General features: G+C 35.6%; 1 protein-coding gene across 2 annotated transcripts in view; it reads right to left on the bottom strand.

Moving 5' to 3' along the window:
* Nucleotides 1-19,569, bottom strand: part of VCAN (versican) — a 110,297-nt gene that overhangs the window by 45,903 nt on the left and 44,825 nt on the right. The window contains exon 7 of one of the 2 annotated variants that reach the window (XM_023215001.2): nucleotides 14,144-17,092. The exons of the other annotated variant lie outside the window; for it this stretch is intronic. Within the exon in view, the coding sequence (XP_023070769.2) occupies nucleotides 14,144-17,092 (2,949 nt within the window). The remainder of the gene's footprint in view (nucleotides 1-14,143; nucleotides 17,093-19,569) is intronic. 2 annotated transcript variants of the gene reach the window in all.

Genomic DNA, 19,569 nt, shown 5'->3' with positions numbered 1-19,569 from the left:
TTCTAGAGCAGATTGTTTTATAGAAAAACAAGAGAGCATTATTTATAGCCCTTTCATATTGCAATGGCATCCTCTACCCACTGTGGCACTGAGACAAGAGCTTAACCACATCCCATGCACAAGTGTGGGAAGCTCTGAATAGGAGGGCTCTGTTGGAAATAGCTCACTGAAAGGACCAGAAAGAGCCTTCCACACCTGTAGACCTTTATCCTTCATGGGATATGACCCAGATTAGGTCAATTTTAGTTCTTTTCTTAAACATCTTCTCTGAAGAAAGTTCAGGACTCCTATCTAAATATTCCACCTAGTATTCTTCAAAAAGCACATGTCATCAGAATATTTCCTAGATTGTAAATTGCCATATGGTACCAACCACTAAGCTCAATGGCCTTTTCTGCTATGAGAAATACATCAGCAAAGCTCCTTGTCCTGGGCACTAGGAAAGAGGAAATTCTGAGGCCTCATGATCGAGGCATTCAACTGTCCCAGGACAGGGTCCTGTCACTGCAGCTGCCTTACTTTTAGTGACAAGGCAGTATGAAAATGTGCCTGTGGATGTACTGATCCATAAAGAAGACAAAGAATTCCACACTACTCACCACCTTGCCCACAGGAATAATACTGCAGAACTCATTTTCAAACTATCCCCAATCCATAACACACATGCATAGGCTGAACCCGAGAAGTGTTGAGGAGAAACCATTACGACGGAGCCAACCCTGCTTCCCACCCTATCATCTAAAGGGGAGAAAACAACTGTTTTCTCCTGAATTGCTCCTGTTGCAAGAAGCTATTTCCTTCTATGTACAGAAGCAACAATATCTAGCATTTGCTGTTCCATCAGAGAAGAAAAAAACCCTACTGAAGAGGAATCAGTGTTGCTTATATGCTAACCTATTTTATGAATCAAGACAAATATAGAAGTGTAGGAACTACTAAGACAAATTCCACAGAAGTTCCTTGAATTTTTTTTAAATTAGAAAACCCAGACAAAAAGACTTTTATGTAATCAGAAGACATATACATTTATCCCTTTTATTCTAATAGAAACAAGAAAGAAAACTCTCTTTTGTATCCCACCACATCTTCACTAAATTATTTCACTAAAATACTTCTGTGTAGGACTGGGTTATTCCTACCCTAACTAAACACCCTACCTATTGAACTTTTACACACTACAGTTCATTTCTTATCTCTGTATTCCATTCCATTCTATACATTCAGCTTTTTAACTACACAAGCTACAGCACATGGATATTCAAATGAATGAGAAAATATTTCTGCCACAAAGAGAAGTGAGATAAATATATAACTCTAGTATATTATAAAAACATAAAATGAATACAGATTACTTCTGACACAGATGTTGCAATTATTAGTAATTGCCAAGCGCAGGGAAATGATTAAATGCTTTGTCATTTAAAAATATATATAATTAAAAAGACTAGGTTTCTTCAATATTAGGTCACTAAAGTTGTTACTCTGGTCTTATATATAGTATCCATGGTGTATATGTTTTAAAATAGGACACCATAAAATACTGAGATGATAACATCCTCTTAATATAGTTTGCATTGAAGGTAAACTTTATGCTATGAAAAAAGAATGTGAAGAAAATGTTTAAACTATATGAGAGGCAGCATTTAAAATGCCTTCTGTACTAAAGAATCTCTTGAAATATTCACATCAATAATTTTTATCTAAGCCAGGAGTCTCTCATTGCTAAAACTATTTGAATACAGTTGAATTAAGCCAGACTCAGTTAAACTATTCAGTACGATTTCATGGGATTTAACTGGAGTTTAAAAATGTGCATATCTTAAACTGCTCATACCATCATTTCACATGCAAGCAACCCTTTTATTTTGCTTCATTAGACTTAAATAAAACTAGAATTCATGATTAAGAAATATTACACACAGATACACTAAATTCTTACTTACCCTGTTTGGTGACACCATAACTTTCATTTAAATACAGAAAAAAGATTTTAAGTAAGAAATATGGGTCAGTGTCAAGCATATAAAGAACCTCTATCATATTTTGTACCCTTTTGTAAATAATGAAGTTAAAACGAGCCATTCAGCCAGGTTTCGCCAGCCAAACACAAGGATGAATAAGGAAATATCTGACCCATATTGTATATTTACAAACTCCTAGGCCAAGAATAGGGTAAAAACCCTCATTCCTATTATAGATTTACTTGGGTTTCTAAGTAAATTCTTTACTTTAAAAAAATAAGACTGATACAAACATATCTCATGATCTTCTTATTGAGTAATTACAGATGGAAGTTCTGTCAAGTATGTTCGTGGCTCTAAAAAAAAGTGGGGTGGAGAAAAGCAGAGAGAGAAGACACAAAAGTATGCCAACATGTCACATGTCAGTATGGTAAGAAACTGATGGATGGTCATAATGCTCACTGAAATGTTTTGTTTGTTTGTTTGTTTTGTTTTTCCAGGAAAGAAAATAAAGAAGAACTCTAATTGTAAATCAGAACTATACAATAATTTAGCTAACTATCAACTCATATTAAGAATACTTAATTCTACTAAAGACTACGGCATTCACATTATAGTTTCTGATTTTAGCTCCAATTAACAAAGTATAGTATTCTTTTAGTTCATATTGTACTCAGAGCAAGAACTCTAACACTTCCAATTGCTCATAGATCTATAAGGACTTCCTTGCCATTTTAGACTATCATACCAGAATTTCGCACCAAAAACCCAACTGTCTGATGTAGTAAATTCCATTTTCCAACCTAAATAAATATGATAATGTTTCAATCACAGCAGTACGAGCATATCAGAGACAGAACCTTTGCATACATTACACAAACACAGCATTGCTTCATATTAGTTTTTGCATACAAAATGAAATGCACTACAACCACAACCATGCATGCCCTGAATGTATATCTCTTCAGGCGCTAATTGATTTCTCAAAATCTACTAAGTGCCTGTTATATATGAGACCCTAGGGTAAACACTCTCTTGTCAACTTCAGAGAGACCCAAGTGTACTTTCCAAGTCTCTCCTTGCCCCCTTCCTCTCTCTCTCTCTCTCTGAAACAAACGTTCCCGCCAGTAAGTTAGAGAACTGGCCTTACTACACTCTTCTCCCCTATTTTAATGGGAAACGTTCTGAATGTACCAATCATTGAATTTAGATTAGGATTCCTTTCTCCACCCACCTCGCAACTATTTGATCTGATTTGCCTTCGAAATGATAGAAAACAGAAATATATTATGCAGTTTCATCTTACGTTTCTCATCAGGAAGCTGGCAGCACATCAAAATAAATTAAGTAATTGAGAAGAAAATCTACATATAAATAAAATAATATGCTTATTTAATAAGTATGATAGAAATTTTCTTTTTCTAAAATAAACTCTATTGTGTATTTGAGGTTTACAATATGATGTTATGGGATATATATAGATGGTAAAAGGAAGCAGATTAACATATATACCATCTTTTTGTGAGAAGAGCAACTGAAATTTACTTACTTAACAAAATCCCTCATACAATACAATTTTATTAACTACAGTCTTAATGTCGTATATTAGATCCCCAGAAAAAAAAAAAAAAAAAAAAAAACTGTCTACTAAATGGGAATTCTGTAATTTCAAAAAATATGCAAAATGGGAGTTGAAATTATTTTTTTTTCCTTTTTCTGAAAGTAATAGTCTCACAATTAAGCAACTATTATTATTCCTTAAATAAGTCATGAAAACTTGCAAATGGTTTTATTGAATTTTTCTTTTAGACAGGGTGTTGATCTGTCGCCCAGGCTGGAGTAGAGGGGTACCATTACAGGCAGCCTCAAACTCTTGAGTTTGAGCAATCCTCCTGCCTCAGCCTCCCAAAGTGCTGGGATTACAGGTGTGTACCACTGCACCTGGCTGGATTTCTTAATATCAGTTTGAAGGAGAGAGAAATGTTAATTACCTAGGGCTTTAAAGTTAAAATTTTCTGCTGACATTTCTTATACATACAATCTAAATTTTATTCTGTCAGTATAGTTTATTTCTTCCCATACTTTTAACATCTCATAGCAGGGAGAGGTGGGGTATAAAACCTATCTACTATTAATATATGCAGATAAATTTTTCCCTGCCCTGTCACCCAAATGTCTGTCACTAACCCCTTGCATCTTACCAAATCCTACTTGCCCCCTTAGTTTATTCTTCCTCTGAAATTACCTCTTCATCCCCATTTCCTGTCACCACCTCCACCCACCACACACGTTATTAGAGAATCTCAACAGAGATTATTGTAAGCCAGAAACGTTTCTTTGTGGTGTATAGTAAGGGGGTGGAGGATACACCTGTGCTATTGTGAGAGGAGGTATCTCATTCCAAAATGGTGATCTGCTCTATTTCGCAGGAATAGAGCAACCCAATGGTGTAATTGACATTCCAAGCTCTTAGATGAAGCTCTTACTCTTATAAAAGACTGCACTATTCTAGAATTTTACTCAAAAAGCAATATAACTTTTATTTGGATTTCAAGAGTCAAACCACAGAACTCTACAGAGTGTATGCATAATCTTTTCTATGTTTATATGAATGTATTTTAACAGCTTGACTTGAATATACCAGTACCATGGTTAACAGGCTTTTTTAATGACATTTCACACAAATCTTTATTGCTAGCTGACCTCAAATTATTCACCAAGTATTTTTAAGTACTTCATAAGAAAGTTTTGTAGACAGAGCACAAGTCTTCCAGTCATACTGTTACCAGACACAAAACATAGTTGCTAAGATGCATAGGCAGCTGGTTAAAGTTCATGTTCTCTTTGGGGAATTTTACAATTTAAGTTTAAGAGTTTTTAATTAAATGTAAATGTATACCAATCTACTCAGCAGAGATATATTAGCATCACATTTCTTTATTAAAATGAATTTTATTTTAATGTGTAACAAAAAGATTTTGTTTTTTATTTAAAAAATACAATGGACAGCCATCCCAAAGTGCAGCATAGTGAAAATGATTATACTATATTCCAATATACTCTCCAGAAAAATACATTACCTTTTCCCTTTCCCATCTTAGAAAAAACAAAACCTCCAGAAACCTACTATATGAAGCACATGGCCAAAGTTAGTAAACTACGCTTGTGAAACACCAGGGAGACTGTACTACAAGGTAAAAAGATAAAATCACTAAAAGCCAGTCACAGTACTTACTGTGTACCGGTTATACATATGTATAAGCAAGTTTGGGTATAACACAGTGAGTGACACCATGTGTCAACTTTTCATAGACATAGATACTGAAATACAATCAAACTTTTCCTCTCACTCCAGAGATTCCTCTTTTCTAGTTTAAAATCTCCTTGTTAAGACTTACGTTATTTATGGAGAATCAAAAGCTGTATACATTACCCAATCATTCTAGCAGTTACTTAGAAGGTCCACCAGAATTTATTTTCCTCCAAAGGATCAAATCACTCTTAAAAAATAATTATGTCCATCTACTTGTGAATGGATGTGTGTTTCCCTCCTGATTCATACTCAAAAGGTCTAAATACTGGCACTCTCTCTCTACGGAACACCATTTTTAATGTAATCAATGAGTTCTCAGATGTCCACATGATGCCCCAGGATGAAGGAATATTTTCATATTTTATATCACCTCAATTAGGTTGTAAAAAATTCAAAATACTTCAAGAGAAATGAGAAAATAGTTTCTACTAAAACATATCACTACTCCCTCATCCATCCCACTCCCACCAACCTGGGCCCCATTCTTGGAACCATTCTCTTAACGAAGCCACTTAATAACTAACATTTTTGTACATGAAACACTGGCCTCAATGAAAAGTAATGTTATACAGTTTCTAAACTGACAAAAACAGGCAATGTCTTTTTTAAAGCATAAATTTTTCAGCTTTACCTCATTAAAATGGAACCTCAGCAAGCATTTCTTTTTTCTTTTCTTTTATTCCTATTGCTCCTCTCACCAGGCACGTCTCTCCCCTTAGCTACGCCCCTCACCCACCAAAAAAGTTCTGAACACTGTCTGGACCTGTGAATACATTTTTTATTCATTGCACAAATGAACGATCTAAGAGCTATTAAGAAAGAAGAATGTAATCCCTGTGTAGAGAACTGGGGGTTTCCTTGACAACAACAAAAAGACAGCAGGGAATGTCCATCCATTCTATAAATATGCAAGAAGCTAGGCCCAATACCTGGGGAAATGTATCGAGAATTTGTAAAATGATTTTTACGAGAAAAAAATTAAATTGGTAGTTACCAAAATCATAAGCCCAACTTTCACACCTGAGAAAAAGCAAAAAGCTAATAAATTATACTCTTAGGTCCTATAGAGCCAATACTACATTTAAATTTTAAATAAGGGCTGCAGCTGCTTCTGATTTGCACCCAAAATGGCACCACCCAAAAAAACACAACCTCTGTCGGGTTCAAATTTTAAGAAGTTATTTCAGTCAAGCAGACACTAAAGTACAATTATACTTGGCTCCTTGTGGCATAAATGATCTTGAATTTTAAGATCATTTGGCTTTTACCTATTTAGTACAAAACAGTCTATATTTTCCTGTACTTAGAAGTTGGAAATGAAATAATTTTTAAAGCCCATAGGGGATTAATTTGTACTAAGTCATTACTATGTATCAGGCATTGTGCTTGGTGCTTTCTAGTCACTGAAGGAGTATTAAATGTGTGAAATACCTGTCACAACGACCTGCATGTGGCAATTGCTCTGAGATCCCCTTCTTTAAGCAATGCGGTGAGGTTGTAGTATTATTATAAATTTTTAATTATGTAACCACTGAGGCCTGTGCAGGTTAAGTAATTTATACAAGACCAAACAGACTGTAAATAGAGTTATCTTTCAATAGCCAAGGGGGATTGGTTCTAGGACCCCCAAGGATACCAAAATCCATGGTATTCAAGTCCTTTCTATAGAATGACACGGTATTTGCAGGAATCCTACACATACATTCATATACATATACTTTAAATTGTCTCTAAATTACTTATGATACCTAATACAATGTAAATGCTGTATAGTTATTATAGTGTGTTGGGGTTTGATTTGTGTTATTTTTTATTGTTGTATTGTTCTTCGTTATTGTGGTGTTTTTTTTTTTTTTTTTCAAATATTCTCTATCCATGTTTGGTCAAATCAGAGGATGCAGAATTCTGGATACAGAGTGGCTCCTGTACCAATCTTGACAGTGAACCCAGGTCTCTTTCCAAAGGCTCTTTCTACCACATTAACTGCCTCTTCCATGTATCCTACAAAACAAACTAACTACATCTCCATGTTGGTTCAGAATATTAACTAGAATCTACTTCAAAAAAATCCAGTTCTACTGTAGTTAGTATATTGTCGTTATTTGACTGTTAAATAAATTAGAAAAAATGTATCCTGTATATTATCTGTATGTGTGTGTGTGTGTGTGTGTGTGTGTGTATGTGTGTATCTTTGTTTCATAAACCCTGTGATTTGGAGAAAGAGTATGTGTCAAAGTTTAGGAAATATCATTCCATATAGTAATAGCCATTTTACCATGTTAAAAATTCTGACAGAAAAACAGAAATCCCTGGGTCCACATTGCACGTAAGCAAAGGAGAGCCTGACTCCAGATTCCCTAACTTAGAGCACCTGCTCTATAATCCTATTGATTCAGTATTCACTTGAATTGAGATGTTATAAACCTTTAAATCACCTTTTAGAGAGTGTAAGCACTTTTTACAAAGTAGTTTTATGCCATTTAACTTTGTAAGTGTGTAATTCTGAACCATGATACTTCATAGGAATATATTCTGAAAAGGTAAATGTACTTAACCCACAGAACATGCTGTCATATCAAAATGTATGAATCACTGAAGCTCAGAAAAGTGTGAGAACACTCCTTCCTCAAGAAGCTGGGAGAATAACTCTGGTTTCCAGAAACTGTACTAGTTTCTGCTGCGTGAAGCCTATGAAGGTACTCAGCTTTTGAAGCAGGCCATGTCAAATAGTGCTGGGATGACATGGCCTCCTTCAGAAGCTGTTTCTGTTTAGAAAAACAGCTGTTTATATTTGGGGCTCTTTAACCCCACTGGTGAGCCTAAGTTGGGAAGCCATTGGCTAATAACTGGCCTCTCATAATTGGATTGTAATCTATCCCTCCAACAGAGACTGGCATAAGACTCCTCCTTCTCATGAAATATTCTGTAACTTCCTGCCATTATCGATTCCTTCCTTTTCTGACCTCACCTATCATTCACAATCGGTCATACCATACTACCTACTGTATAACTATATGTTTTAGTATGACAATTGTATTTGACTGTGTTACTGTTAACCGGCCAATATGCACTTAAAGGCCTTAGGAGCACAGCCTATGGTTTATGTTTCTTTTATGACCACCTTTAATATCTGTCAAAGGACTAGACATGCTATAGCTTTACCTGAAGGTGATTTAATTGACTGTGCTCTGCTAGAAGATGGTGCATGGGTCTCTCTCAAGGTAACTGCCAATAAATGCTAAGTGGTATTTGTTTTAGATAATGTCCCTACCTCAGTGGTAGCTTTGATAATGGCAAATTGTAACTGTAAGTGCCACTTTCAGAATAGGCATTGTTTCATTTTAGGAAGAAGATAAAGTTCCTTTTGGTTATCAAAGTAACACCTTTTATTGTTAAACCTTAACCTTTGAAGAAAACACTTTCAATTTCTTAACTTTTTCCTCAAGGTTAGTGGGTTAGTAAAACTACTCAAAGAAGTGTTAAAATATTGAGATTCTATATGTGTGCATTTATATGTGCATCTATGTTATATATACAAAATATTTCACCTCAAAGGACTTTTTTAAAAGGTACTCTTTGGTCTATAGTACAGTGTTAAGCTCACTGATAATTTAGAAACATTACGGTCATTTTATTTTCTTAACACTACAGAAAGGAAAGGAAGACAGACATTCTCTTCCCTTTTATTTGACTAATAGAAGAGGAACTCGATTCTTTTCTAGACAAGGGACAGTCCGTGAGAGATGGGAGAAGCCATCCTAATTCTCTGCAGAAAAATGTGCTTCTCTGGCAGAAAGCCACAGTTGGAGCTCAGGAAAAGGAACCATGGAAGTGTGCAGGCACCGGACCGATCTACTTTCAGAGACGTGCTCCAAAATTCTACAGGAAAGAAGCTGCCCAGAACTGCAGAATAACATACTACCAATTTCAGCACGCACTTTCCTTGCTATGTCAGGTATCTGAATAGCATGCATAGTGCCCCATGTTAGCAGCAACCAAATCTATATTATATACTCTTAACAAACCACTAGAATGCCAATGAGAAACCAGTCTTCCCAGAGTTTGCTCTTTCAGGAATTGACAGACAGGGCAGTACCTAAGCAATTGGGCAGGGGATGGTTGTTTTCTCAGAGCTCATCAGGGGAGAGAATCACTTTATAGCAACAATGCTCCAAAGAGGGCCAGGGCTGCTAGACCCAATACCAAGAATGTCAGACTCAGTGTACCTTCGTTTGCCTATCTGCTTTCCCTAGTTGTCTCACAAATTATCTTTGAGGTTTAGACATGATAATATATAGAAAAAGTGGTCTGAAAGTATTAAACCCGAAGTGTGAATCTGATGATGACTTAGTTTTGCACATACATGTGAGACTCTGACATACCATTATATATTATCTTGATGACATATAGGCATCAATAAGATTGAAACAATATTTGTTTAATGTGTTTTATTCAGCACCATGCATAGTGCTATTCAAAGGTAAATGTTAAATGTGTATCATTATAATGAGATAAAGATATAGATAATCAGACCAATTTTTGAAACATTTTTACTTTTAATAACTTAATTCTCTCAGGAATGAGTCACTGTTTTTGCTTTATTTTGAATTGTCTAGATATCATTCTTTTTCTAGCTGTGTTCTGAGGTACATGTTATTTTAGAAACCGCCACAGGAGATGAGGAGGAGGTCCCAAGGGAGTGAGGCTCCCGATGTCCCCCTAAAACATTAACCAACACAGCTACTCTTTTGTCTGTTCAAGATACGGGGGCTCTCGATAACATTTTGTTTGAAGAAAGGACCTGGATCTTATAATAACAAATCAGAAAATATTTTTTCTATAATTAAAACTTTCTATAAAGTTCTATAAAAATAGGAAATATGTGAGTTAAAAAAATTATATGAGACTATCTTAAATAAACATTACCTTTTAAAAAGTGATGACTTGGCTGGGTGCAGTGGCTCACGCCTGTAATCCCAACACTTTGGGAGGCCGAGGCAGGTGGATCACGAGGTCAGGAGTTCAAGACCAGCCAGGCCAAGATGGTGAAACCCTGTCTCTACTAAAAATACAAAAATTCGCCAGGCATCGTGGTGGTCACCTGTAATCCCAGCTACTTGGGAGGCTGAGGCAGGAGAATCGCTTGAACCCAGGAGGCAGAGATTGCAGTGAGCCAAGATCACCCCACCGTTCTCCAGCCTGGGTGACAGAGCAAGACTCCATCTCAAAAAACCAAAAAAACAAACAAAAAAAAATGTGATGACTCTGCAATCAATGATGTAAATGTTGGTATCTGCCCAGATGTCTCCTGTCCTCAGAGCCAATGTTCCTTGTTCTTTATCCTCTCCATAACACCGTATTCAGACAATAAGTCTTTAGCTTTTTGTATATTTCTCAAAATCTCAGTAGTCTTTAATAGCATTACACTAATAATTTTACCAACATCTTAATCTTTCTATCATTTAATTTAATATTGCTTTGCATCTGCACACATACATTTAGGAAGATATAAGTTATAAAACCAGTAGGAAAAAGAACACCTAACAAGACAGCATCAACCTGGCCTGACACATAGTAAGTAGCATATATGAATATGTTTGTTAAAAAAGGTAATAAGCTGCCTATTTTAAGGTTATAACTATGAGCATTTGCATAATAACGTTGGTATTTAATATCCATAACATTTCTAAATTATTCTTTGATTTAAAAATACCTGTTTGTCAGTTTTTAAAAACATTTGCAGTTCTGTTCCACTACCTTGTGACATTTTAGATGATTTAGAGGAGTGCTCTTTAAAAAAAAAGTCTGAGGAGTGCTCTTTAAAAAAAAAAGTCTAGAGTTGAAGAAACTCTTCCTACACCTTCAAATTCTGGCCTTCATGCATGTTCACAAAGAAAGCCTTTCAATAATTTTTCAAAATGCAGGTGTGCAAATTACTTCTGAAATAGACAGGAGTAAAGTTTTCAGTATCCCCTGAACCACTGTTAAATACACCCCATAGCATTTTGCAGCTCATAAAAGTTTTATGAGCTGAAAAGTTCCTTCAGATTTTTTTAACTGCTAACTACAGTTGCCCTCTAGCAACAGCACCGTAAGTTGCTATTAAGATCCATTTGAGCAAGTATAACATAAGTGTGTCCTGAGTAGCATGTTTTGTTTCATAGTAGTAAAAAAAAAAAAAAAAAAAAGATTTATATGACTCGCTGAGTGCAGCAAAAAATTATTGAATGCCTGGGTTTAGAATAGCATGGGTGGTATTTTTGCTTACTTGGATATATAGTATATATAAAGGTATATTCTATTCCTGTGAATAGATTTATACAAGTTCACACACGCACCAAGGACTTTCCAGTCTGGAAAACTGTGCCTTGATACATAAAAAGGTTAGTTCTCCAGGCACATATGCACTTTTCCTTATTAAGGTATACACCTGCCTTGAAACTCATTAATTGAACATCTGCTTTAGGATTTTCCCTTGCCAAAGCTCAAAATGTTGGAGGATAAAATTTCTCATAGAAAATAAATAATATTAGTATAGGTGAGCAGTTAGAGGTGAGTAAACTTCATTGTCTTATGAAGACAATAAACAATGCTTTTAGTTAAGGAGAACAGCATATACAGAACACATAAAAATACAGATGATGACAGGTAGGCAGGCAAGTAGATACATAATTATTCCACAGATACATCCCCTCCCCTGTACACACATACACACACTCTCACATTAGAATTCTGCCTGACAGAAGTAACCAAGTATTGCACAGTTTTCTGACCCATTATTATGATACAAAACAAAATTAATTTGAAGGTGGATTATAGTCCCACATTTTAGAAGCAGAAGTAAGGAGAAGAAACACCTATATATGTCTCCCAGGTCTAGCTGAATCAAGTCCACAATTCGCTTATAAATATACACCTTTGTAATAAATTGTTTCAGGTTTAGCTTACTCAGACCCTCCATTTCCAGTAACCATTTATAACTTAGTTCTTTTTTTCTGATGACTGCCAATTCTTTCAGAGAGATCAAGTTTCACTTTTTCCATTTTGTAATTTGACTATCCTAACTTTAACTGGCAGTTTCCCACTTAGAAGAGTTTTTAAATACAGAACATTTTTACTGGATTTTATATTATTCAACTCAACTTATTATCTACACTAACAGGATAATATCAATTGAAAAACAATCTGCATATCCATTCAAGTATTTGTTTGAATTATGAAACTAAGTGTTAGTAGTCATTTACTTTTTGCTTCTCTTTACTTTTTTTTTTTTTTTTCCTTTCATAGTTATATTCCTGTCTCTTTTCCAGCCTTACTAATGCAATCCTCATTCCGATGTCTTGGCGATTCATTTTCTCTTTCCTACACCAGTTCCGAGAGATGGAAAAGGATGTAGAAAAGAGGAAATATGTTATGGTTTCCAAGAAACAATATCATTAGCAAGAAAATCATGATCAAATCCTAACCTTTTTAAACTATATTGGGAAGTGGAGATTAATTTTAATATTCTGTGGGTGTGTTCTCTTCTCTACTATTCACTGACAAGAAAGTTTTCACACAGAAAATTCTGGAGAGTAGAAACCTATAGAAGCCATGAAGTTTCCACCAACAGCACAACATGCAAACACACTTCACAATAACGCTACTTGTTTGTTTCCAATAGGTGCACTCTTGAGCACTCTAATGAGGATAGCATCAGTCTTCAAAAAAATGATACTTGAAAGGGAATATTCCAACAGTAAGAGAGAAACCCTGCTTAAAAAAAAAAAATTCTTCTATTCTGTCTTCTCAGAGCCAGGTCAAGAAAAACATGAATACTTATTCATTTAATTCTATACGAAAATGAGAATACAGCAAATTAACAAAAATCCATGATCTTAATTTCTAAATTAGAAAGAGACAAACCTGAATTGATTTATTGAACTGCATTTGCTATATATTCTCAACTCAGCTTATCAAATGTAAAAGATGGGGGGGTCTCACCTTTAGACAGCAATAAATCATATTTGATCATGACAACTGCAAGTATTAATCAATGTAAACAAACAGCTTTTAAGGGTTCTGTCAGAGAGCTAAAATATTTGAGTGGAATAGAAGGCATCACAAATATTCCTAGCGGTAAAATAATTAAATCATAAAATAAACAACGTTACAGCCTGGTTTTTAGGAAGCAAGGATAATGCATACATAGCCACCTTCTGAAATTACATTTAATACAATAAACTATAATACTCCCTACAACTAAGCTAGGTTGTATTTGCTCTAAATAGATAAAACCACAGTATAATACCCCAAAACAACAGCATAAGAATATGTTGCATTTACATTAAAATAACACTTACATTAGAGACCTATTACCCACCACACAAGTCATATAATAAACCTGTAAAATCCTGGAAAAGAAAAACCAAAGCAAACCTTTAAATATCTTTCTGTTAACCTTAGGGATATGCAAAACCATTTTAGCCATCCACATTGTAAGTACTGAAGGTTAATAGTTAAAGACCAATGGAATGTTAACACAGTCTAGTGCTACACTTGAGTAGTAATGTATGAAAAGACACTGAAATTAAAACATTTTGTTCTGTATGTTCTGAAGTGATGTAACAGTGATGATTTGGTTATATTAGATGACAAAGCAGGGCTTCTTATGACTTTTAACATAAAATTGTATCTAACATTCTTCCACATTGTTTAACATATTCTTCCAATTCTTGTACAAATATATGAAGCTAAAACATTTATTTTTCACACTCCAGTTATCTTCTAATGGCAGCATTTGGTATGTTGATTTTTTTTTTTCCCAAAAGTAACTTTCAAGATAAAATGTGGATTGCCTTCAATGGCAGTCTAGAAAGCAAAGACTTACCTGTCTTGTTTTCTCTGACCTCAATAATATAAACATTAATGTCAGGGTGGAATTTTGTCCTTGCTGGGGGCTGTGGTGTAGAAAATGCCTGAGGTCCAAAGGCCTCTTTGTCTTCCACAGTGGGTGGTCTTGTTGGCTGTGTAGCGTGAGGACTTGAAGTCGTGAAATACTCTCTATCAATATCGGTTTCTGTTTCCTTAGCTACAATATCTTCAAGGGTAGTGGGAGGAATATGAGATGTTGATTCTCCAATGATTACCATGTCACTGGTTGTTTCTTCACCAGGTTCCCTGTCGATGAGAGGTGGTTTCTTAGTAATCGCGGAAGTTGGCTTGAGTGCTGAAGTTGTGTGAAGTCTGTCTACTGAACTGAAGGCAGTGGTAATATCACTTGGAACTGTGACTTTGATTGTTGAAAATTCTATGAGTTCTGTAGCTCTGGGCTTTTCAAATAATCCTGAGCCTAAATCAATATCCTCTAGGGATATTTTCTCAGTAGTGGTTTCTTCCATAAGCTGGGTAACGTGGGTACTCAAAGGACTCAAAGATGACGTAAATCCTGTTGTACTAGTACCTTCTGTTTCATATTTTTGTTCAGGCCCTGGACTTAAAGATACTTTTGGCCCAATGCTTGGTGTTAGTGTTACCACTTCAACCGTTTTCACTTTGTGCTCAGTTATAGCACCTGGTGGATAAGACACACTGTGATCAATTTTTCCAACTGGAGTTGTTTCTAAAACTGGGACCCTCTCAGAACCTGTCAACAATTCGTCTTCAGAGACTGTATATGCTGATCCATCACCCTCTTGTTCATCCAGTGGTGTTACTGCCTCCTTGGGAGTCCAAGCTGTAGAACTGAGAGCAGTAACTGGTTTCTCTGCAGTCTGTTCTTTCCAAGGGAATTCTTCCTGAGTTGTTCCCTCTGTGAGTTTTGTTGTTCTCATAGTTTCTGGAGAAATAGTCGCTTCAAGGTGAATCTGATCAATGACACGTATGTCTTGAGAGGGTTCACCTAGAACTTCATCTTCTGATGGAACAGAAGGTACTAACACTCCCCAGTCTGTCTTGGGAATTACAGAAAGAGGAATGGTATGGGAAGAGTCTACATAAGTAGTAGGCTCTTGGGTGCTACTATAACTAACAAATGCTAATCCTTCCACCTCTGAAGTGTGTGCAAATTGGGGAACAGTAGATACTGACTTAGAGAGGTCCACATCTTCTACTTCACCCAAAGCACTTCCTTCCGTGGTTGCATAAACTCGGCCTTCAGTGCTTGTGATAGGTGGAACTTTTTCTTCAGTTATAGAATCTCTCAAAGTTGACTTTTCTGCAATACCAATTGATGTAGTTGGCTGAAATCTAATTGTGAATTTTCCATGGACTGCTATGTCTTCATCAGTAATCTCCTCTAACTGCTTTTGAGTACTATCTGGAATAAGAGTAAATTCATCTGCTCCATCTTCAGTGAAACTTGGGATTTCTTTATCCTTTCCATTCATCCCCACAGTTGTGAGTAAGGCAGGGGGCAATTTTGAAGAGGCTGAAGGTTCTGTAGATTCTAAAGGCTTGGATGTTATATTATCTTCATCCCATGACCATTTTGATATGGTGGCCGCTTCAACACTTAAAGTACTATGGGTCAAATGCACTATTGTAGTATTTTCATCATATTTTATAGTACCTGGAGTTGCTGTAAATTCTTCCTCCATCTCTCTTACTTCTGTTAGCTCTGCACTTAACTTTGTTGTCAATGTTGGGAAATCAAAAGACTTGGTCATTTCCACAGAAGACTCTGTAACATGAATTGGCCCTGAGGGAGATGTAGAGAGTTTCATCCCAGAGAAGTCTTCTTCTTCTGTTTTTCCCATAAATGGGCTTTTAGTGATCTCTTCTTGTATTTCATCTGTATAAGTATCTGTTCTCATGTCTGGTATTAGTGTTTCTGTTCTTTCTCTCCTATGTGTCATTTCTGTTTGTGGAGAAGGATAAATAACTGTGGAAATTCCTTCTACTAATATTTTATCACCAGAATAAGGAAACAATTCTATTTCTGTATGATGCTGTGATGGAAAAGGTGTAGTAGACAGATATTTGCCAAAAAAATCTTCCATTATCCTACCATTAGTTTGTCTCTCTTCCCAGTCATCCATGGATGATCCATTATTGTCGGGCATAATTAAAGGTGAAACAGTTGTGGATGCTGAGACTGTCTCCAAGTCCTCTAACTGAGTGTCGGTGGTGTCTTCTGAAGTCTTTGACACTGTAATGACTTCAGGCGTTTGGTCAAAGATCAAGGTGCTCTCATCAGATCCAGCTGTAAGTGTTCTGTCTTCATCATCCTCTTCTCCCAAGGTGAATCCATAGTGACCTATGGTTACCAATTCAGAAACAGTGCTTACCATTTTCTTTTCAGTTTTGGATTCCAGGGTCATTCTTCCAGTTACCAATGGTGTTTCAGTTACAGGGAATTCCTTGGAAGGAATGTGCTTTAAAATTTCCATAGATGTTACCAAAGGACCCACTTCTATTTGTTCAATCTGTGTAACCGATTCTTGTGTTTGTGTATCTTCCATGACACCATCCCATGAATCAGTGGCGACAGCTGTACTTTGGAGCACTTCATCCTTAAATTCTGATATGTCTGGCTTTCCAAGAGGTCCTGAAGCAGAAGGTGAGTAGTCATCTATATCCCAAGGCTTCTTGCTACTGCCAGTAGGTGTGGGTAATTTGGTGGCTAAACTATCTGTGACAGCCTGAGGTTGGACTGTGGCTTTCTGTTCAAAATCGACAATATTTCCCACGGGAGGGAACTCTGTTGGAATGACAGGTAACTCATCAACTAAAGGGATGATTGGTGTAGTTCTATCAGAAACCATTTGTGGTTCTTTGGATAAACTGGGTGATGCAGTTTCTGCGAGGATACTCAAATCGATGGTTGTAGCCTCTTTAGCTAGAAAAATAATTTCAAAGAGTTGATTAGATAAGTCACTAATAAAAAGTTGTATGCCCAGTGTTTGTTAAGTGCTCCTGAGTATTTTGCAGGGAGTATTTTGGGGTGACCCAGAAATGTTCTGTGATGGAGAAGAGTCTTAAAACTATACTTGACTTGACCCAGGGACAGATAATTGAACACTTAATAGTCATAAATTGATCAGTTGTTTTACGTTATAAGGGTTATCACTGCTTTTACCTAAAAGTATGCATGACTATTATCACTTAAGGAAAATGAATATTATATAGTTTTAAGATAAGGAAAAGCTCCCAAAAATATAAATGCAGATTTTGGATACAGTAGATTGTTTATTTACCAGAAACTACAGTGTCAATTTGAAGCCTCACAGGAGAATTGAGTACTATTCTTCTGGAGGCTTCTGAACCCTGCCTCTAGCTTTCTCCACATACTCCCTTCTTTTCAAGTTGCTGCGCATTATCTCAGGGGAGAGGGTGTGTCTCAGATTGCAAAACAACAAAAAAGCCACATCAAGTGTATCCAAGTTACATATAAACCATTACATTGTCCATAATGTGGAGACTTTCATGAAAACAGGATATTAAAACTTTTTAATACCACTCTTCACTTGATCCCAGGTGTTGGACATGTGTCTTCATCTTTCTTTCAACTTCATGGTGTAGATTTGTTTTTAATAAATTATAAAATGTGCCTGGCAGAGGCTGGTTGGCATTTATTGTAGTTCTACATTTTGTTCTATGTTCTACACACTCTGTTTGTATCTCCTAAGGATCTTGTTTCCAGGCTTACTTTAGCCTGAAACACAAATGTAGAACAGGAAGTAAAGTACCCACATAATGTATTTTAGGTCTGTAATTACAAATCACCGAGAACAACCCTGAGCATCAGTAAGAACAGGCTCAGGCAATATAAAGTAACCTGTCATCATAAAATGCTGCATTATAATGTCTCCAGATTTACAGAGAATGGCCTGGCCTGTTTAAAGAAATTTAAATTGTATATAAAAGCAACAGTTTGTAAACAAGATTCTTTCTCAACACAGGGAAAAGGCAGCAGCCTAGTATATAATGATTGTTTGATTTTTTAATAAAAAAATCAGTATTTTTAAAAATAAAAACCTACTAATAGTTGCCACTGAACTCAAAAGAACTGTCCTGAAGAAACCTGCAGTTATTGTTTTGCTATATCCTATAGGACTTAAAGCTAGTTTTGTGAGTAAATGCTTGTTTGCCCTGAAAAGAGGTGTAATAGTCATAGTATCTATAGTATCTTCTTTTTTACTTTTCATAATTCCAGAACAGGAGCCCTCAAAAAAACAAAACAGGCTACCTTTTAGCTCCATTTGCTCTGTAAAAACTTAATCATAAAAGGATATGATTTTATTGTAAATCAGACTAGGGCTGTAACAGGTTCCTTATTTTTTGTCTGGCACAAGCTGTTATTAGTTGTGGTCATTCCCCAGACCATTTTAAAGCTCAGCTTCACTGATTTTATCATGAACATTTGATGGTTATTTACATTATGATACATTTAAATATTCTTTAAAGTCTGCCATTATTTATCTTTCCAATATTAAAACAAAACTAAACCAAAAAAGAATTGGAGTTTAAAAACATTAAATAACCTTTTCTTCCCCTTTTTAAAGAAAAGCTTTTTCTACATTCATTTCTTGGAAGAAGCGTTGTTCTATTTTGATTGACATGAACAACTTAAAAACCCAAAATGTAGATGACTATTTTAATTCAATTCTCTATCCTCTGAAATTCCATAACCATTACTTCATTTAACTGCCAAATTTCATGTTTGTCTTATAACTGCATTCTTTGGGGAAATAGTAAAAAGATACATACAGAAAAAGTTCCCATGGAAACATAATATAAATACTTAGCAAGCAGCATATTAGAGAAAATTTAATCATACTATTATTAATAACAACAAAAAAAGCTAAATTTACTTTTTCCCTCTGAGTATTTCCTTGGCTGATGAAATTAACTTAGAAACAGGTACAACTGCATAAGGGGCTATGAATCCAGGCTTCCTATGTTCCAATCCAAGCTCTCTGCTAGCAACTTTCTACAATGCTATGAAAATATGTTTATAGTGTTTTAAAAATTGACTCATATTTTTAAAACTAAATAACTGGATTTCATTGTCAATTATTACTATGGAGTTTGCTGTTGCATTCCTTCCTCTAGTCCTGCTGTGTAATAAAGTGGTAGCAATATGTCCTAGAGAATCTGTTCTAGAAAGCCAGTATTTATGTGACTTTGTTTCCAAAAACAAGGGTTTTCAATAATTTTAGAGCCCTATTTAAAAAAAGAAAATGTCTGCTTTTAATTAAGTTAATTAATTCTACTACTTGGAATGGAAAACCTCAGACTTCCTTTTCAGTTTGGGTGGTTTTTTCATCAACTTAACAGCTGATTTTGATCACAAGTCAGTGTATCTGAGGATCT

This window comes from Piliocolobus tephrosceles, chromosome 4 (assembly GCF_002776525.5).
Source record: "Piliocolobus tephrosceles isolate RC106 chromosome 4, ASM277652v3, whole genome shotgun sequence".
In the NCBI taxonomy this organism is placed as follows: Eukaryota; Metazoa; Chordata; class Mammalia; order Primates; family Cercopithecidae; genus Piliocolobus; species Piliocolobus tephrosceles.
Note: the sequence above shows the minus strand (reverse complement) of the source record. Positions and strands in the feature narration are given on the sequence as shown.